Consider the following 22,601-nt stretch of genomic DNA (forward strand, 5'->3'; position numbering starts at 1 on the left):
TGGTGGGCTAAAGAAATAATAAGCAACGGAGCGCCTCAGCTTTCACCGTCTTTTTGTCATGGCTCTGCGACACTGCAGTTAATTACAAGCGAACCCCCACACATCCAGCCCTCAAACCCCGTCGCCTAAGCGAGGAAGACAAAGACAGAAAAAAGACGGGAAAGAGAAAATAAACAAGCCAAAAGAGAGAGGGGGATTGGGGATTGTGTGGGGGAGAACAGAGATCTTGGCGCTGCTGCTGCAGCAGCCACAACGGCAGCAGCAGCGGCGGCGGCGCTCACAAATACCAGCGTCTAATCAGTTGTTTCGGCGGAGCCTTCAGCAGCCCCGCATCCGTTGCGCATCCCTCTGATCAGCGCGCGGAGACGCTCTCCCACTGCGTGCGCTCCCTCCCCTCCACCGCGGGTCAGTCCTTGGTGAGTAGCTTGGCTCCGGCGTCGCCTTGATGCCCTGCGCTTTTTTCCGACTTCATTATGATGCGGCGGAGTGCACCGTGGGGCACGGGCACCCCAGGACAAGCCTGGAGGGGTGCGCCACACTCGGCCCCCGTTGGGACCCGGCGTGGCGCGTGACTGGTGCCTACCGGTGGGGGAGCTGAGACGCGGCAGCTTATCAAGTGACTCCATGCCTCGGGGTCACAGAGGCGGCGTTCAGCAGCGCTCCGCGGTAAACAAGCGGAGGGAGCCTTGTTAGGTCTAATAATCTTCATCACAGGGGTTGCAAGGATGATATGAGAATAAACTGTAAACTAATCAAGTCGGGTTTCTATCTCTCTCTCTCTTTCTTGCACTGAGGGAATGTGTAAAGGTTACGAGTAGAAATACTTTTTATGCATTTTGTGTATGTGTGTGTGTGTGTGTGTTTGTGTGTGTGTGCATGTGTGCTACTAAAAGTTTACTTCTGCCTTCAGTTTCTTCAAGACAAGAAAAGGTTGAAGACTTGCTGTAGTTCTGCATTAGGTGGAGTGGCCTTGTGTGGCCTGGTTAATTTGGAGACTCAATACAACTAACTACAACTGCAGAGGAAAAAACACATTTGAGCTCCCTGGGACTAATGTTGTAAATAGTTCATTATGACTCTGTATGCAAATACTGCCCTTTAAATGAATTCAAGGAATAGTTCCCATTTTCATACATTTGCATAAATGCATTTTGAACTAATTTCACTCAGAATATTTCCCATCCTCCTAGCAATAAATTACTGATACTAAACATCCAAATTCACCTCATTTTTCGTTGAAGAGATTATTTGGGTCACATGTAAGTTAACCTTTACTCAAATCCTTAAGATCATTTTATAATTTAAACGTTTTAAGCACTTGGCATTAAGAAACTTTAAATACCAATACATTAAATTAGCTTTTAAATATTCACACATCTACCATCCCAATTTATTGTGTAAGGAGGGCAACACAACCAGCAGTCAAGTACAACCTGGGTTTTCAGACAGAATATTTAAATGGCATATGACATGAATTGTTCTATGCTCTTAAAAGTTATTCAGCCTTCTTTCAGTGGTTGTTATGGTTTAGTGTACACCTCAGGGTGCAATGAATATGACACACTGATGTGCATAGCAAAAGATTGCAGCAGCCTAGACTTCCCTCTGAGTGATCATGAACACATTGCTTTATACACGGGATTGTTTTTTGTATTTGACATCAACCTGCGTTTGCCTTCGTTAGTAACGAGCATCCTTTCAGTTGATGGCGACGCAAACGCACTACCCTTTAAGTAAAACTTTGCTCAGAGGCATTTGTTAGTGATAGATATGGAAGAAGTTATCATCCCTTTCTTATGTTTCTGGGCGCACACAAAAACATGTACTGTTGACATCTCATAACGCAAGCAGGGATCTCCAAGTTTTCCTTTAAACTTCAGAGGAACAGCTTGGCGTTCGATTGGAGCATGTTGAGGGATGCTGACAGCCACACTCGGATGGCAGTGCCTGATTCTTTCTTCTGCGAAATTGCGGCGGTGGAGAACTGAACCGAGAGATTAGCAAACGGTGTTTCAGAAAAGTCCAGATGCTTGGTCAAAAAGTGTGAAATAATGGAGAATGTTTGGGGTGTAATGAATTCCTCTCTACTTTTCTGCATCATGTCCTGCCAAAAAAAAGAAAAAGGGAAAACAAGTATGTAAGGGGAAACTATATGTATAACATATAGTTTAACATAACATAACTTAAACATATTGTAGAATTTATCCTAGCTTGGCATATGATGTCAAGGAATAGATTCAGCAGAATATATACTAAACATCAAATCAATTGAATGTAACATATTATGAATTTCCTAGTTTCCAAAATCTACAAATGCAAAACAGAGAAATAGGAAATGCCTGTTAAAGATAATGAAGCCACACTGCTTAAAATGCAGTAGATTTCAAGAAATGAACTAAAGTGCACTGACAAGTTTGGGGAAAAACTGATTAGACTTTGAGTTGTTCTGAATGATGTGAGTGTTCATCTCATGATTCAATGAGAATAATGGCAAACAAAATAAATAAATGGGGAAACAACTTGTTTTCCAGAAAAAAATGCATCAACTTGAATGTAACAACCAGTCATGTAGGCAGACAAGCTCAGCAAGCCGAGCACAAGTGATCACTCAGAGCCAATCAGGAAATGAGATTGTTTGCAAATGAAACTCGTGTCATAATAAAAAACAACACGCACGCCAGCATCTGAGGAGCTGAGCAGGGGTATTTTTATCTGGCTGTCAGGGGCCTGAAGCGCACAGAAGCAGGCTTTGGCAGAACAACAGGTAGAGGAAGACAAGAACAGAAGGGAGGAGACAGAGAGAGAGAGAGAATGAGAGAATGAAAGAGAGAGAGAGAGAGAGAGAGAGAGAGAAAGGAAGAAGCAAGGATGGCAGTGTTAATTGGACTTTACAGTAAAGGCATGACAGGTGTTGTGTGTAGTGTAAGCTACTCAGCGTGCACACACACACACACACACAAACACACACACACACACACACACACACACAGATGACAGGAAAAGGCCGCCTCCTCTCTCAGCCCTTGCCGGCTTCCAAATGAGCACTGGCTGTTTGTTTATCACCTGTTCCAAGGTGTACAGGTAAAAGCAGTGCTGGCGCAGAGGCATCTCATTCGTTCTCTCTCCCAACCACTCTGCCACGCGGCCAGCTCTACTTTCCTTTAAAAAAGAAAAAAAAAACTTGCTCCATGTTGTGATAAGAGTGTTGTGTTCTTTTTCAAAAATTCAACAGAGACTCTGAAACCTTCCCCCTCTCTCCACCCACCCCACAATCTCCACCACCACCACCACCACTACAACAACAGCACCTCCACCTCTTGACACTGGCTGCTGCTCCGCACTTGTCGTTTAGGGCGGCTAACACGGCTTCCTCAGATTTTTTGGGCAGGTCATGTTGCTTTTGTAGCCCAGGCTGCTGTCAGACTGGGGCGGCGAGGGGAGAACACACAAGACCCGCGCGCGCGCACCCTCACACATTAATAGCTGTCAGGCTGAGGGCTTGTCTGCACTCCTCTCCTCCAACACACTCTACCCGTGTTAAGGGTCTGTCCAAAAATAAGGAGACAAACAGAAAAGCAGGAACATACACAAAAAGCCAGAGTTCACTTGTGAATATAATGCCGTGGCCTCTCCAGTCGGTGGAAAAGTAAGATCGTATTCATAATTTAGGCTGGTGGGAGCAATGTCAGAGTGGCAAAAAAAAAAAAAAACAGAGTGCATTCAAATCTGAGAGTGAACAACTGAGCCAGCTTGGTGGTGTAAGAACTTGGAAAGAAATGATCTGGAGAATGAGGTGGCAATCACGCGAAACGTTTATAAGTGTTTGTTTGTTCTGTTGTTCTGTAGGAATTAGACAGGTAGTTTTGAGGAAACTTTTATGTTCCATGATATGTGGAACATTACTACAGTACATTACTATTTGTTTTAATATGTTACTACATTACTTCATGTTCACTTGTAGCTTGTCCCCAGCTCTGTCAAGTCTCTGCTGACTTGAGGAGGATCCACTAGTGTATTATCATGAAAAACACACTGGTTGCGATCTGGTCATTAAACATTACGTTACTACCACAGCAATCTTAATCTTGTGTAAGATATACTGTTCACATCAAAGTTATCACACTAACATTTTGGGCAGGAGGAACCCTTATAGTTCTTAGAATACCACAGGAACTGAGAATGGTCATAGTTCTCACAACACTGTTCTGAGGGACGTGATCGCCTAGTTTAGAAATCTGTGTAAAACCTGAGAAGAGCTCTCACATACTGTATGTGTCGTGTTAAGACCGTGGGCATGTCCGCCATTTGTGTTGTACTGATAAAGCTTTTGCTCACTAAGGAGTCGACAATGAATTAAGAACAGTCTGGTCACTGATTAATGATCTGCAACCTGTCATCGCAGTACTAAAGATGACATGAAACCAAAGTCTCCTATGAAGTATCAAGAACAGCAAATCAGTACTTCAGTTACACACAACAGCTGTTTTCCTTAAAAAATAAACTCACAATGTTATAGTGTCTACCCTGGAGATGAGGAGTGTAAGCCTACCACTGGATCAGAAAGATAGTGCAGTAGAATCACAGAACCACGGAACCTGCTAGGGTTCATCAGGCAGCAGGGACAGTACGTACCAAAGACCCCATTGGAGTGTAATATACTGTAAATGGGCAGCAGGGTGTCTTGGCAGAGCAGCTTAGCTATTCTTCAGAAAGTACAGGATGGACATAGAGAGCAAGAGGACGGCTCAGAGAGCAAGAGAGAAGGAGCTGTATTGATCCTCAGAGAGACTGTGTGCAGTGCTACTGACATTTTGATCATCAAGGAAAGTCATAAGATATCAACAAATAAAGATATTCTAAATACCAACAACAACTATTTTAGTAACTTCTGTATGTGGTTATTTTGAGGTCAGTTTGAGGGTAAAGTCTGGTGTTTTCATGCATATTTAATGTATCTACTTCGTTCATAACATAACACCGAACAAACTGATTTATTAACTTTGAAAAATTCCCACATAGCTGAAATACATCTTATGGAAATGTTTGTTTTGATGCTGAATATTACACAAAATAAAAAATATATATTTTTAAAAAATCATCAGAGCTGAATTATTGCCAAGACCTTTGGCTTCATAATATTCTCCACTGAACTGAATATGACACACTCTGTTAGGACTAAAGAAAATGAGGTTTGATCCAGTGCTGACTTGAAAACTCATTGTTATTTTATGTTTTGAGCTCAATGTATACACATCTCCCTCACTGTCAGAAAACATTCCATATTACTGCGGGTTAAAACAATGTCTGCCTCCTCTCGATGTCAAAGCAAGAGTCCTACATCTTAAAAGAACCTCTTTCGTGGCTATTTAAACGAAGCAGACAGATGTGGTTATTTGGGGACAGCTCATTGGCAAGTTTATGACCAGAGTGCTTATTTTACAAGACTAAGGCATATGTGCTGGTGACATTGAAGGAAATCCCTCTGGAAGTCTACCATACATCTGAAATACAGCTCAACTGGGGGAACATGAAGTGACACAAGCATAAATATCATCATAAGTGAACCTGTGATACAGCCATTATGGTAAGCACACACTGTGCCAAGGATCATGATTAATTCAAGAATTGGAAGGTGGGGGAGGGTCTGTGTCATATTCACCACAGTAGAGATCCACAGGGGATATAGACTAGATGTGCCGCAAAGCGGTACAAAATATGACCGCCGCTCAGTCCTGCACATTCTCTCTGCAAAAATAAATCTTTGTCTCCATCTCCTACTCTTGCAACTTTTGTGTTCGCTTGTGAATGGGTGTGTGGCTATAATCGGGTGTGTGCGTGTGCCTGCTTGCCTGCATGTGTGTGTTTTTTATGTGTGTGTGTGTAGTACGTGTTTGTGTTTATGTGTGTGAGCACGCGTGTGTGTGTGCGTGTGAGTCTATGCGTGCGTGCGTGCGTACATATGTACAGTATGCCTACATGTCTACTGTGTGTGAACTGTATGTGTGTGCATGTGTCTATGTGTGTGTGTTTATGCGTGTGTGTGTGTATGTCCCCCATTAACGGAATTCCACGAAACTTGGCATGCATTCAGAGGGTGTCATAATAATCCTACACTTCAAATTCCATGCAGTTTTGAACCGGTCAGCCAAAGATACCTGTGATTACAATGCCTCGTTTTTACTTTTTCATCTTTAACTAGGTGGCGCTATATATCAAATGAGTGGTTATGGGATGGGTTGACATGGCCCCTGGAGGCAAACATACAAAACAATTGGTCATCCTAGGCCCTACGGTTCTCAAGATATTTACAAAACTGTGTCCGGCCATTTACAGGCCAGTTGGTGTACTGTACAGTACAGTCACTAAATTTACACATAAATTAATTTATTGTATGGCGCCCCATGAATATTTTTTCAGTTATTTGCAAGTTAAAAGACCCAGCTAAAATCGAATGTGAACTCACTCTAATCAACTCCTTTATTGTGAACAAAGCTAATTTAATATGGCATTTCTTGTCTTTGTGCTGAGGATCCTCCTATGGAAGGTCAACATTCCCACTGTTTCAGTGTCTCCCTGTATCCACAGACTCAAATGAGAAAAACCCACTGAGATAAGTCACCAGCCAAGAAATATAAACAATATGATATATAAATATATATAAACAGAAACAGAAACCCTTTTCTACCATCAGTGCCAACCACAACTGTCCCATAGTTTTGGACATTGGTGATCCAACAGAGAAAACGGCAACTGGCATTGGGTAAAACGGAGGCTGATAAAATGATGAGGAAGCAAAACCATCTGGAGTGGGGAGTTAAGCCATCTGACGGCTCTCGGCTCTCTGCCTCAGACACACCTGTAAACCCGCTCTCTGGATCCCACTGCTTTTGAATGCATTCAGGAACACAGCATTTGTTTTCAATAGGTACAGTTTGTGTAAAACTGTATGGGGGAAGGGGGGGTTAAAAAAAAATCCTCTTCCTTCCACCCTGATGGGAAACAGAGGCGTAATGTTCCACAAGACGCCATGGAAACGCTTTTTTTGAGCTCCCCCATTTGGAAGAGGCACTGGGCTTTTATTTTGAGTCGGGTCACTGCGTGGGTTATGTTCTCTGCCAGACTTAACGCTGATGTATGCATGGAATGATGAGGGAAAACTGATTTAAAATCTGTAGTTACTAAAGAGACTTTATTGTAGGCCTATATAGACTTAATAGTAAAAAATCAATGATACTTTTACCACAAGCAGCATAACTAGGTTATATTTGATCTGATTATATTTGATCCCTGCCTTTTCATTGTCTTCCTAAAACAGGAAATGGAATGACAGTTGGAATTGATAACTATTTTTCAAAGCCTGGAACCCATTTAATACCTTCTGAGGACTGAATGTGCAGCTCTTTGCAGGCAGTTCACTGGCATTAAAACAAAAAACAAAAAGATATTTTTAAAGCCCTGATCAAAATAAGGTCAATTAATTCTATTAAGATATTGATTTGCCAAGAGACCGAAGTGCATGTGCAAAAAAAAGAGATAATGTTCAGAATTAATTGAGAAAAGACAGAAATTACAAATCTTGCCCTTTTTTATTGTTTGTTTTCATTGTAGTTCTAAGGCATCCAGAAGCTCCATTTCATACCAATTTTCAGCTGGAAAACAGAGGTCTGAATATGGGATGCTTTGAGACAGTTCCCCCTGATAATTCCTCTCTGGTCTCAAACTAATACATCTGAAGTTTTTCCAGTTGCCAAGCATGTGCCACGAGCTATTTCAAATGTGCACAATATTGATATTTCAGGCTTCAAAACAGAAAATCCTTCAATACCAGCTCTCAAGAAGCTAAGAGTCTTCCTCCCTGCATGTCTACAGGGGGTAAATCAAAAGACAAAAGCCATACATTTGCAAGCCATTGTTTACATCTCTCTCTCATTCATTTTCTCTCCCTTTGTCTCTTTAAAAGCCTGACTGCAATCAGAAAGCAGCATTTAGCCAGGAACAACCTTGCTCTCAACGCCTTCAAAACCACCTCCACACATGTTAGCGTCTCTAATGCAACTACACTCAATCTTACACACTGAAAGGAAGGTCTATATCGCACACGACAGACTACCGAGTACCTGAACTTTCTTTCCGACTTCTGGGCTGGGGCAAAACCATGGGAAAAATCTATCAACGCTGCTTCGGGCAGCTGCAATGCCTGCAAGACAGGTTATTAATCTGCCCATGGGCTCCTCTGGGTCGTAGTCAGATGAGGCCAACCCAGCCCAACTCAACCAAGCCTAGCCCGGCTGCTTTCTTTGTTTTAAGGCACCGTTCTTCTCCGCTTCCTCTTTGAAGCCTTGATCACATTGTAGTTTACATGTAAGTCGGTGTGCTTAAAAGCATCTGCCAAACTAATGCATATAAAATGTCAATGCATGGCGATGTTCATGGGGGTTGGCCTTAATGGAACCTGGGTCCTGGGAAATGAATCAGTTCTTGCCTTTTTTTTATGGGAACATTTTAAGAAGTAGGTACTGCAGGAACACCTGGATGCTGGGGAACAAATCAGTTTATTTTCTGCATGTTTACAGATTAAATAATTGTGCAAGAGACAGGAATTGCTTTGAACCGAGTACAAATCCTGTAGAAGTGTGCTCATGTGTTAAATTTCCCTGGGTTTCATAGTCATGGGTTGATTTGATGAACAGACACTGACTGGTGTTCCCAAGGTTGCTGAAGCATACAGATCAATTCTGGAGGGACCTGCCATTAGTCATTAGGTCACAGTTACTTGTGGCGAGGTGAAAGAAAAAAACAACACAATTTCTGTTGGAAACTGTTCACTATGGACCAGATCTGTGTTTCATTTCCCAAGGAGAGGATTTGGCCTTTATAATTTCCATGAAACTCTTCCCATGGGTTAGCTTGTTAGCCTGGCATCTTGCCTGCTCTCCGGAGGATAAGACTATACTGTGCCTGAGCAATATCTGTCGAAGAATGCAGTGGAATCTCCTTACCACTAGATGGTCTAGTGTGTCTTCTTTTTGTTTGTCTACCACCTCAAAACAGTCCACAAGCATATTATTATGCACCACAGTGTTTACTGTGTGTTTTATTAGGAGGGAAAAACAACACTTTTTGGGTGCAAGAATATTTCTCTAATTGTTTTTTCTCCTCCACTGTTCCAAAAGTGAGAATGTTGCAAAGATTAAAAATAACTTGTATTCTTTTTTTTCTGAAATGAAACAACAAAAACAACAAACAAGAAGAAAACCAATAAAAAAACATAAACTTAAGCAAAAATCCAAATATCAATTCTGTAAGTAAAAAAACTTTTTGTTTGTTTTTATTGTGCAGATGATTCCATGAGAGCAATTTTCCCTGTAATGAAAATGAAACTCCTGGATCCTAGAGGGATTCATTATAGAGAAGCCAAAAGGGCTCCAGGCTCTCTCCTGTGTTCCTGGGCCCAGGAGAGAAGCCCAGCATGCAGCTGGGTTGGAGGAATGGGGAGGGGTGGAGCAGACCCAAGGGTGAAGAAAAGCATGACACACACCGCAACTTCCTGCCTACAGTAATCACACTCTGGACTAGGATGAGATACAAGCGCAGAGTACAAATAAAGCCCTTCAAAAGGAAAGGTGGAGGAGGAAGAGGAGGAGGAGGAGGAGGAGGAGGGAAGCAAACGGCGCCGCACTGATTGACATGAGAGCAAATAAGACACTAATTTCATCAAGTCGGGTAAATAAGACACCTAATTGGTAACCGTGTGCATACAATGATCTCAGTCGACACTGGCTGAGAGTGAGACCGAGAGAAACAGAAAAATAACAAACAAAAAAACATGAGCTTGTGGAAGTTTAGGTTTACATTTTTTGTTGTTTATTCTGTTAGCACACAGACTATTACTGTTTCTCCTGGAAAACAAAAAGATAAGCCATGAAATGTTCAAATAAAAACAAAATAAAATATAAATAAAAGGGGGAAAAAAAGCTGCCTGTCTGCCTCGTCAAAAATAATAAGAGGGGATTTAAAAAATGAAACCCTTCAGAAAGTATGGAACTGGTCCTGCTGAGACAAACATGCACAGAGGCATTCAATTTTTGTTTTTGCTTACTATGTCTCATTTTAGCAGACCACAACTATACACATACACACAAAACATAACCGGGAAGAGGTCATAATTTTGCCATCCCATAATAACAAACAATAATTTCCATTTCTAACTGTCTCCTAATGCAACCCCATTCTAGATTGTACAGATTCATTACCAGGAGCAAAGTGATGTGACATGATAAATAAAACATTCACTTCTTTAAAAGGCAACAGGAGTTGATATACAGTTTGTTACTGCGTTACCAAAACAAAAATGCATTGATTACATGACACTGATACCGAAAAAAAGGTAAACACTTGCATGGAATTAAAAATGCGCTCGACTACTTCAAAACAAACAAACAAACAAAAAAAAATACCATTTCATATGTGTTACATCCGACACAGCAGCCTTTAAAATACAGTATGCAGACAATAGTGTGCGAGAGCCGCTTGCCTTTCGTTGTTTATTTTCAAAGCACATATCTTCTGATCATTCCTGTCCCTCTGTGTCTGCACACTTCACAACAACCTCTGAGCCTAGCAAAGCGTCTCCAAGAGGGAACTCGAGCAGGAGCTTGTAAAACACACGACACCGATGAAATGGAATACACTGAATTAATAACGTTTCTTTGGAACATATTTTTGGAACATGGGTAAATATACATAGCAAAAGTTGTAACAAACAAGAAATAAAATGTGCAATTGTCATGGAACAGATTTTTTTTCTTTTTGAAAAGTACCTATTCTGTACAGTTTTAGTCCTAAACTTAAACCTGTGAGTCCCAAAATGTGATGTTAGCCGTAAACAAGCTGACTACATTCAAGGGATCATTCCTTGATGGTAAAATACAAAAGCACAAACATCAGTGGACTATATCCCCACAGAGAAAGGCACTTGACCCAACTGTAGGCTTCTTATTGGAAAAAAGGCACAAACTACCTGCACTCAAGCAAATACCAGTACAATGCAAATGAATGTAGAAAATCTTTGGTATATTAGGGCCTTTGTTTGCAAACATTTTTTTTGCAAATAGTTTTTACTAAGCAATGGTGGCAAATATACAAAAATAGCCTGTACTGCACAGAAAGATATAAGCATCGGGAAGGCCACATCTACAGTACAGGGTAACCTAGTCTGCACAGGACCTCCAGTATTAGTTATGCATTACAGCGAAATAAGACAACCTTTCACACTGCTATGATTGGAATAACATCTAGATTTGCTTCGAAACTGGGCCCTGTCTCTCAAAGCACCCTAGTGACCATATTGTCAGAAGGGGAAGAACTATGTGAAATGGCCACCAGGCTAGAAGTGGAAAGGGAAGGCCGAGCGATTCTGCAGAATGGGTACAGTCAGCACAGGAACATGAGATGCACAGTTTTTACTTTTTTCCTTTGTTTTTACGACTCTCGCCACCAAGCTGATATCAGCTAGCAGGGAGTCTTGTGGGGCCAACTATGATGCTGATAAGGGAACTCTCTTGAAAGGGTCCATACATGACCTTAATTGGTGATAAATGACTTCCCATTTTCAAAAAGAGGAAGACACTCTTTTGAAAAAGGGAAATTCACTTGAGTCACAAAAGTGAGTTTTGTTCATCTTGAGGGGAGGGGTGCAAAAAAAGTAAGGATGTACGTCTTGTGGTTAATGCAGCAATCTGTCTGTATCCCACTAAAGAGTACTAACAAAGCAGGCAGAACATACTTCAGCTTCAGCCACAATGGTCTGAACAACATTAGCTTGTCAAAATCTAGCCATACATATTGTTTAAGATATCTCCTTCACTCTTGATGTAAACTAGGTTTCTAATACAAATAACAGGCCCCATAACCTTTTTTCATATGTTATTAAATTATTTCTGACTTGTCGCCCAAGATGGCTCTCTATGGTCTTCTCCCATTCCCATACTAAAATTGGTGGGTGTTGCGTCACAACTCAGTTTGCTTCCTGGCCCCTGTTGTCAGGGTGTGTTCAGGGTCATGTCAGGCTGCGGACCTTTCCTTTGTTACAATGATTAGATTACCATTAGGCAGATTATAACATTAAGGTGACCAAACATCTGAGGGTCACAGCATGTTTCTTGTGTTATTTGGCAGGCTATACACTGTAATTCCTCCCAACCTATGCAATGCAATTTCTACAAAGTCAGTTACAACAAATAACCCTCAATTCACAAACTCCCAGTAACATCAAAATCAAATCTAACTTTAGACACTATGATCTGTATAAACATTTCAAAACAACAACTAGAATAACACAGTTACTTGGGTGCTGCAACTCATAGGCAAGAAAAGGCCGATAGTCTGAATAGGCCAGCAGAGGCTAGAATCCCTTGAGCAGAAATAAGTATTATTTTATATTTGATTGGACAGTTGAGGTTCCTTTATGGTGTCTTAAAACAGCTATATAGTTTAAATGAAATATGAACCGCTATTTTCAGGGAATGGTATGAAACACATTAAATTGTTCTGCTGTTTAGATTTGGTCATAACCATTACTAGAAAGTAACAATAAAATACATTAGTAAATGAATACATATAAAGTTGCTATTGAACATTTGTACAATTTGTTTGCCTATAACTAAGCTGATGGAAATGTGTTTTTAAACTAATAAGATCTTGCATGACAAACACTATTCAATAGCTGTCTTCCTCTATTAGACCGAAACTGAGTCAAAAATGTGCATTGCTTTGTATAGTTTTGCTTATAATTACTAACATTCTGATGAATATTGACTTCATGAATTAATTAAACAGGAACAGATTTGTGCTAACCAACCCCCATGAGCACACAACAATCATGCCAATCACCTTACTCTGCAACATCCTGCATGTCTCTATACAAATATACTAATCTAAAACACAAGACCTAGTAAGGTCCTCAGCAGGGAGGTTGCCACCCAGCATATTATAACTACGTTTTCCAACTGAACCTGATGAACTAAGTGATGTATGTGTTATGTTACACATGTTCTCATAGCCGACTGTACCCATGTGATCTACAGACCACTTTCCCAGTTTTGCATACCTGACATTAGTGCATTTAAATATCAGATCACAAGGACTATTTAGATGTCCTTAGACATTGATGCCTACACTGTAAACACACTATGCCAAGGATTTTTTGTCTTTTTGAGCACTTTTTGCCATTGGGGTTATTATAAATCATGATTTAATATTTCAACATTCATTTTGTACATCATATAACCGACTTGTTACACATAATTCTACATCACGCTAAGTAAAACCTTTTTGCTATTTTCTTTTTAGTTTCTTCTGAACTATATAATACTACGTCTCTTTTTGCTATTGCACTGTCTGGACTGTAAGGCTTCATGGAGTGTACTGTACCTGTGATTTCCCTGTGACCGAAACATCTCAGCTTCTAATTACACACAGTGCATAGGTACTGACAAGTGTGTGTGTGTGTGTGTGTGAGAGTGTGTGTGTGTGTGTGTGTGTGAGAGAGAGAGAGAGAGAGAGAGAGAGAGATAGATATGTGTTATGTGTGTGTGTTTCTATGTGGTGGGGGTGTCACATACAAATCCACCTCACTGATCACCACACCTGGGACTAGGGATCCAGCAGGGGTGCCATGGGAGACGGCCTGGGTAGAGAGAGGAGAGTTCGGGGGTGGTGAAGCGTCTTCCTGGGGAGTCCGGGGTGTGATGGAGGCTTCACGCTGAGGTGGGAGAGGTGTGATTTTTTTTTTTGCTCTGAGGAAGTTAACTTGTGAGTCCTCAGTCAAAATCTCTTCCCAGGAGAACTGTGGGCATTCAAAAAGAAAGGGGGGGGGCGACTTGATGGTAGACGGCGGAGGGGAGCGGGCTGTCCTCACTGATTGGCCAGCGTCAGGTGGTGCATGTGCTTGGCGATGTCGGATATGTAGGTGATGTCCGGCCTCTTCTCCGGGTCTGGGTTAATACACATGTCTACTAGTTTCCTTAACTGCATCAGGAAAGAGAGAATATTAAAAAAAGGTTGTCAGAGTGTACATTTTATCTGTTTGAAATCAGCTTACCGTAATTTCCCAACTATTAGCCGTAGTTTATACATTGATTTTGCAAAATTTCTTCAGCTATGAGGTTAATACAGAGGGGCAGTTAATATGGTTATTATATGGTTTCATTTTTTTTTAACAGCTAATACATAGGAGATTACTGTAAAAGCAAACATTTCGAAATTGCAAAGGCAGAATAATTCTTCCTGAAGTTTTTATAAAAGTAGACTAAGAATGAGATTAAGAACTGGGCCTTCATAACGACAACACAAACACAAAGGAATGGGAACTCTCCCCTCCCAATGTTTTACCTTCCAATCAAACTTTACTTTGTCAGAATCATTCCCTGTAAATAAATGTTCAGAATATGTTGTGCTACATCTCCTCTTTAGAAGAAGCATTTTGATCACTTGTGAGGTATCTGTACTTCCATGCCTCGGTATCTCACAGTCGAATCTTCTGCATGTGATTCATCCCGGAAACCCAAAGAAATGCATTTGCACAAACAAAAAAAACGACCTAAACCTATATGGCTACGGCTGCTCCCGAACACTGATCCTGCTTACCAATACTACCTTTCTTTTCTTTTCTTGGCATTTTAAAAGGAAGAAGGGAACGGCAAAAAGAAAAACAAATGAGCCTCAAAAAACGAGTGAATCGGATTGGAGTCTGACTGGAGAGATCTCTCTCGCTCAGAGCCGCCGCTGATCTGCTACCGTCATTATAGAAGAGGAAGACGACCAAAAAAAGAGAAAAAGAGAAGATTAGGATTTAAAAAAAAAGAAAGAGAGGGCTGGCAGCGTCGCTATGGCAACCGCCTGCACCGCACACCGCTCAACTCGACTCTGCACCGCTGAAGGCCTGGCCGCTGTTGCATGGCACTCGGCGGCAGCAGCGGTGGCGGCGGTAACCGTGGCACCAGTAACCGTGGAAGCGCTGACGGAGACGGAGGCAATCGTGGCGAACGGCAGCGCCGGCGTTTTCTCTCTCCCTCTAATCAGAGGCGCTCATGTGAAATGCAAATGCAGCCAGCCGGAGTCTGAAGTCTGCAAATGAGTTGCGAGGAAGAAGGGGAGGAGGTGCGCGCGTGTGTGCGTGTGTGTGTGTGTGTGTGTGTGTGTGTGTACTGGGGCAGATATACAGAGGAAAGGGGATGTGGGGTGTGGGCTGTGGGGAGGGTGGGTGTGTTGTGTGTTTGTCAGAGGGCAGAAGAAATGCAGATATGTAAAATATTCATACGCTTCATGGAGAGGGTGGGGGTCTGTGTGTGTGTGTGTGTGTGTGTGTGTGTGTGTCAGGTGCAGAAGGGCTGCGATCTGGGGAGGATGGGTAAATGACACAACAAAGATGAGCAGCTGACAGTTTTTTGCCAATCCTTCAGGAACGCTGTTTACATCCTTACAGGGAGATGCAGGGCCTTCCCTCTCTCTCTCTCTTTCACTCTGCCTTTCTCTCCATCTTCCTTTCTCTCTCATTTTCTAGCCCCATCTTTCTCTCTCTCTCTCTTACCCTCCCTTCCTCTCCCCCTTCTCTGTTTTCGCCTCTTCTGAGGAGAAGAAAAATCTCTACATAGAGGCAAAATCTGTACACAAAGGCAACTAATGCTTTTCCTGCAGATTTTCTTTTCCATATCATATCACAGAGCCGGACTGTGTGGAGAGGGCAAACTATAAATAACACACACAGCAGAAGATGTGTATTTCTCACATGAATGCCAGAGTTTACTCATCAGTGTGTGAAATGCAGACGGATATCATTAGCAACTGCAAATGAGACAGTGGAGCTTCAACTATGCTGGTGACTGTGTGTGTGTGTGTGTGTGTGTGTGTGTGTGTGTGTGTGTGTGTGTGTGTGTGTGTGTGTGTGAGAGAGAGAGAGAGAGAGAGAGAGAGACAGTAGGGTCAGGAGCTAATGAGAAAGCATGAGGGTGTAAAGGTCGCAGTATAGCATAAATCCATAATATGGCATATGGATTATGTAAATAAAACCCCCAGAAAGGGGAAACTATAGAAACGATTCTCTACAGCAATTCATATGAATGCCTCAGCCATTAGTATCAGCCATCTTTGTGACAAACATCCCAATGTCTTGTTACAAGCGACAACATACAGTACAGTATATACAGTATCTAGCTTGCCATCACAGCGTTGCACTAGCATTCTGCAACAAGTGTGGCTGAGAGATATTTATAGTGGCTGTGGGTTGATCGTGAGGATCTGTGTGTCAGAGGTGCCGAGGCTGTGCTGGTGGGTGGTGAGCGTTTGCGGGTGGTACCTCCTCGGAGTAGTGATCGGATGGCAGAGGGGGGTAGTCGCACTGCTCAATCTTCTTACACAGGGAGTACAGGTTCATCTTGTCTCCATAGAAGGGGCTCTGCAGGGCTGCCATCTGCATAGGACACACAAAGGGAAAAGAGGAGAATGATGGAGGTGAGCACTGTATGGAATGGGGCATGAAGGGAACTAGTTCCACTTTAGATATCTTCCCTTTGCCATGGAGAGGGGGGGGTAATCAGCATGCTAAACTAAGAACCATTAAATATTTCCAACAACATGTTTGCTGTTGGAACATTTCAGGGATGTTTACTGTATGAACATAAGAAATCGTTAAAACACCTTTCAACTTCCACATGTTTCTTTAAAAAAGGCCAGATAACTCTTCTTCATCCAATGATAAATATGTCCAGCAAAGTGGTTTGGTAGATTACATTAACACATTACACATTAAATAGAAGGAAATAAAGAAGATGGGAAAATATCAAAGAAAGAAAGAGCGAATCTCTATTAAAAAACAAGTGCATAAGCAGATGTTACAATACACACACGCACTGTTGCTGTCTGCTAGGTTTATCTCTGCCCACTCATAGCAACAAAGTGGGCTAGTTCTCCCTTTCTTACACCAAGGCGCACAAACGCACAGCTTCAAAAAACTACAGTAATTTCACTTATTAGTCACATTTCACCATCTTCACTGGAGATTTTAACCATGCTGATCTCAAAACTGTACTTCCAAAGCTACACCAGCATGTTGATTTTCCAACAAGAGGAGATAACATCCTGGACCTGGTCTACACTACACACAAAGGGGCATACAAAGCCACCCCCCCTCCCCACATTGGACTTTTCAGACCATATCACTGTTATGCTAATGCCCCGCATACAGACAAAGGGTAAAAGCGAACAAACCGTTCGTAAAAGCAGGTAAAAGTGTGGCCTGAGGGAGCCTCCGATGCTCTTCAAGACTGCTTTGACACAACAGACTGGGAAATGTTTAAGCAGGCAGCCACTTACAACAACCAGACAGACATAGAGGAGTATACTGACACTGTAACCTCTTACATCACCAAGTGCATCGGATGATGTGACCCACACAAAAGACATCATCACTGGCTAACTGGAAGCCATGGCTGACAGGGGATGTCCTCAGGCTGCTGAGGGCCAGAGACAAAGCCTACAGAGCTGGGATGAAGCTGGCATGAAACAGTGGCGAGAGCCAACCTGTCCCGTGGCATCAAAGGAAGCAAAAAGGAATACCTCACAAGATAACCACCCACTTCAAAGACAGCAGGAACGCGACAAAGCCTATGGCGGGGCATTCAGGCCCCTCACGGACTACAAGCCCGTGCCACAGAGCTGTGAGAGCAACATCCCTCTGCTCAACAGCCTGAACCGCTTCTTTGCTCGCTTTGAAGCACAAACAGCACCTGCCCACAGAAGACCCATCCCCCTCTACATGAGCAGCCCCTGTGCCTCTCTGCCCGACAGCTGAGAGAAGAGGACACTTGCTGCTATCAACACAGTGAAGGGGCAACAGGTCCAGACAACATCCCAGGTCGCGATGCTGAAGGACGCATGGGGGAGCTTAAGGATGTCTTCACAGACATCTTTAACACTTCCCTGAAGCAAGCCATCGTCCCATCATATTTCAAAGCTGCCACCATCATACCTGTGCGAAGAAAAACTGCTCCATCCTGCTTCAATGACTACCGCCCTGTGGCACTGACACCCATCATCATGAAGTGCTTTGAGCGACTTGTCATGTCACATATCAAGCCATTCTCCCCCCACCCTGGACCCCTTCCAGTTTGCATACCGGCCAAAGCGGTCTACAGAGGATGCAATCTGCTCTGCCCTCCACCCAGCCCTCACCCACCTGGAAAAAGAGACTCATATGTGAGATTGCTGTTTATAGACATGTAAACACCATAATACCACAACAACTCATCTGCAAACTTGACAAACTGGGACTCAGTACCTACCTCTGCAACTGGCTACTGGACTTCCTCTGTCAGAGGCCCCAAGTAGTGCGTGTTGGCAACAATACCTCAAGCAGCATCACACTGAGCACAGGGGCCCCAAAGGCTTCGTGCTCAGTCCGCTGCTCTTCACCCTGCTGGACGATGACTGCACTGCAACCTACAGCAACAATCACATAGTGAAATTTGCTGGCGACACAACTCTGGTGGGTCTCATCACTAAGGGCGATGAAGGACTCAATACAGGTTGGAGGTCGACCATCTGACCACGTGGTGCAGGGACAACAACCTCCTGCTGAGCGTCAGCAAGACCAAAAAGATTGTTGTTGACTTTCGGGAGAGGTCACACCCAACACCTGCCACTGACCATCCGGCCCGGTGCTGTGGTGGAGAGAGCCGAGCAGCACCAAATTCCTGGGGGTGCATCAGTGAAGACCTCTCCTGGACCACCAACACTGCATCACTGGCTGAAGAGAGCTCAGCGCCCAGCCTGTCCCTTCCTGGAAACTCAGGCGCAGCAAGTGCTCCACCAGCCATCATGACCACATTCTACCGGGGGCACCATTGAGAGCATCCTCTCCAGCTGTATCGCTGTGTGGGGCGGGAAGCTGCACTGAATACAACAGGAAAGCCCTGCAGCGCGCAGTGAACACAGCTGGAAGGATTATTGGTGCTTCCTCCCCTCCCTGAAGGACATTTTTACACCACCCACCTCACCAAGAAGGCGACCAAAATGTGTGAGTGATGCAAGTCACCCCGCTCACAATCGGTTTGATCTACTGCCCTCTGGGAAGAGGTACAGAAGCCTGCCCCCAGCACTACCAGACTCACCAACAGCTTCATACACCAAGCTGTGGGATGCTGAACTCTCTCCTCCTCTCCCCTCCACCCTCAGCTACATAACATCCTGGACATTGGACCCAAAATGGCCGCCTGCACTACTCCACTTGCACACTTGCACACTTGACAACTTGGTGTTGTCTTGAAAACACAACACTTCTGCTGCTCTTACATAACTTGCACCACTATGCCACTTTCTTTCTTACTTAGGTCAAACAGAACTACCCAAGCCTTTTATTGGCCTGACTTTGCACTAGTATTTTATTGACTGTCTATGCACAATTTCAACCAAATTTTGCTGCTCTTATTTTTTCATTATTATATGTGCCCTCTTATTTACTTACTTTTTTGTTTACTTGAATGTTATGTTTGTCTGTGGACCTAAATTGGTAAAATATGTCTAGTCTTCACCGTGGGATAGTGAGAAACGTAATTTCGATCTCTTTGTATGTCTGGAACATGTGAAGAAATTGACAATAAAGCTGACTTTGACTTTGTGTATAAACCACAGGTCAGTGTTTTATGCAAATATATATATATATATATATATATATATATATATATATATATATATATAAAACACACATTGACCCATGTATTAAGAGCATTCCCCAAATGGCCAATGAATCAGAATCAGATTGTGCTGATGAACATAATAAATGCATTTCTATGTATAGCCGGCCCCTGTGTATTAACCTCATAGCTGAAGAAAATGTGTAAAATCAATGTATAAACCTCGGTTAATAGGCAGGAATTATGGGTCTATTGTCAGTGGTATTTATTAACCAGCTGTGATCTTTAAATCTAAAAAATACACAAATACAAGAAAATACAACGGGGAAAATAAATATTGAACACGTCAACATTTTTTTGAGTAAGTATACTTCTAGTGAGGCTATTTGCATGACATTTTCACCAGACATTAGTATTAACTTAGGCAATCCACACATATAAAAAAAATCCAAACATTAATGTTCATAAGTAGAGTTATGAGTAAAAAAGTGGAATGCCACAGCAAAAAAGTATTGAACACGCCTACTGAAATTTCTTAAAAGGGAAAACCCTTTATTTGTAATGAGAGCTTCAAGGCATTTCCTCTATGACGAAACTAATCAGTCGCAGTATTCAGGTGTGATTTTGGCCCATTCTTTTAAACAGATAGTCTTTTAATATTGAAGATTCCAGGGGTCCCTCTTGTAAATCCTGATCTTTAGGTAACTTCCAAAACTGTTCAATTGGATTTAAGTCAGGGCCTGAATTTCCTTTCTCTGAAACCAATTGAGAGTTTCCTTTGCTGAATGCTTTGGATTATTGTCCTGCTGGAAGGTCTAGCCATGTCTCATCCTCATTGTTCTGGTGGATGGTAAGATTCTCCCAGAAAAAATGGCTCCATTCATCATTTCTTCAACTGTATGAAGTCTGCCAGTACCAGGAGATGAAAAACAGCCCCACACCGTGATGCCTCCACCTCCAAACTTCACTGTTGGTATGGTATTTTTAGGGTGATGCACAGTGCCATTTCTCCTCCAAATATGGTGTGTAGTATGACATCCAAAGAGTTAAATTTTGCTCTCACCTGACCAGAATACATTCTCTCAGTATTTCATAGGCTTGTCCAAATGTTGTGTAGCAAACTTTCAATGAGCTTCGACATGTTTTTCTTCAGTAATAGAGTCATGTGGGGTGAGCATGCATAGAGGCCATGGCGGTGGAGTGCATTACCTATGATTTTCTCTGTAACAATTGAACCTGCTGCCTCCCAGTCTTTCTGGAGTGGTCCTTGGCTCTTAGGCTACACTTCTGACTATCCTTCTGACTTCCTGGTCAGAAATCTTGTGAGGAGATCCTGTGCATAGCTGATTGATGATGCAGTGATGTTCCTTCCACTTGCAGATAATGGCTCCAATACTGCTTACTGGATGATTCTGACGTTTTGAAATGCATCTATAATGAGTTCCATTGATATGTTTTGCAACAATAATGTTGCAAAGGTCTTGGAAGAGTTCTTTGCTTTTACCCATCATGACATGTTTCTCGTGTGACAAATTGGTAACGAAAAACCTTTTCATAGCTCATCAATATGTACTAACCCAGCTTACATTAATTTGCACAGATAGGAGAGATAATTACTCTCTAACCATATATAGATTCCAGCTCGTTCCTTGCCATTCCTTGCGTTTGTGTACTGTTTTTTCTTAGTGTGTTCAATACTTTTTCCCTGTGCCATTACATTTTTTTTACTCATAACTCTACTTAGGGACTTTAATGTTTGGATTTTTTTATATGTGTGGATTACCTAAGTTAATACTAATGTCTGTAGAAAATTTAATGCGAATAGCCTCTCTGGAAGTATATTTACTGAAAAAAATGTTGACGTGTTAAATACTTATTTTCTCCGCTGTACATCTTGAAGATAAACCCCATTGACCTCTCTTCCTCTTCCTCTTCTCATGACATCACGACTGCACACCTGTTCACCATGAAAACTAGTGATCTCGCTGACTTCTGGTCTTGTTTTCTCTTCTCCTCACAGACTAAACACAGAGCCTGTCACCAGCAACAGCCTCCACAACACCAACCCCTCACTGACTACCTTCTGTGGGAACAGATGTGAGGTTGCATAATTCCAATAAAAGTCCTAGCCCCTAAGCTGAGCCAGTGATGTCTGGGATATCAAAAGACACACAATGACTTTAAAAAGTAAAACAAAACAGCATTTTAAAAAAAAAAGTCATGCATTAAATGCTAATAGGAAATTGAAGCCGACCAAAGAACTAGGCCCATGTAGCCTGCAAACAGGCAGCCACATTAAGAGTCAAATCAACTTACCAAAGCAGTTACATTTTAACAACAAAGAAACAAACTCAGCTTTATATAGATACATTAAAAAAATAATGAGAAAGATGATAAAAAAATGGGAATTATTTATAACGTTGATTGAAACGACCATTCCCATACGGTCATGAAGCACTGGGGTTTGTAATGGCATGACAGGAGTGCGAGCTTTGTTCAGAAGTTTCCAGCAACTTTTTCAGGAGAGGTATGATGCAATATAGGGCTGCCTAAGTGTCCACAGGTGGGACAGAGGTGGAATCATTACCACCGTCTGTGTGTGTGTGTGTGTGTGTGTGTGTGTGTGTGTGTGTGTGTGTGTGTGTGTGTGTGTGTGTGTGTGTGTGTGTGTGTGTGTGTGTGTGTGTGTGTGTGTGTGTTAGAGTAGCGGCAGCAGCAGGGCAGTGATTAAACTCTGCTGATGGAGCTCGGCATGTCAGCATGATGAAGCTGAGCTCAGGGGAGACATCCATTTACATGCAGACATTTAAACAAACACCTCACACATATTTAATCAAACCTACACACACACAGTACATACATCTGCATACAGCAAACATACTCACAGACACATGCATATTTCCACCCTCTCTC

At 42.4% G+C, this 22,601-nt stretch overlaps 1 protein-coding gene across 1 annotated transcript in view; it reads right to left on the bottom strand.

Annotated features, from left to right (window-relative positions):
* Nucleotides 1–9,841: 9,841 nt before the first annotated feature.
* Nucleotides 9,842–22,601, bottom strand: part of nek7 (NIMA-related kinase 7) — an 86,358-nt gene continuing 73,598 nt past the window's right edge. Inside the window, exons 9-10 of the mRNA XM_048252630.1 lie at nt 16,355–16,468; nt 9,842–14,028 (exon numbers count right to left, since the gene is read on the bottom strand). Coding sequence (XP_048108587.1) covers nt 13,915–14,028; nt 16,355–16,468 — 228 coding nt within the window. The 3' untranslated portion in view covers nt 9,842–13,914. The remainder of the gene's footprint in view (nt 14,029–16,354; nt 16,469–22,601) is intronic.

The sequence above is a fragment of the Alosa alosa genome, chromosome 9 (genome assembly GCF_017589495.1).
Source record: "Alosa alosa isolate M-15738 ecotype Scorff River chromosome 9, AALO_Geno_1.1, whole genome shotgun sequence".
Classification (NCBI taxonomy): domain Eukaryota; kingdom Metazoa; phylum Chordata; class Actinopteri; order Clupeiformes; family Clupeidae; genus Alosa; species Alosa alosa.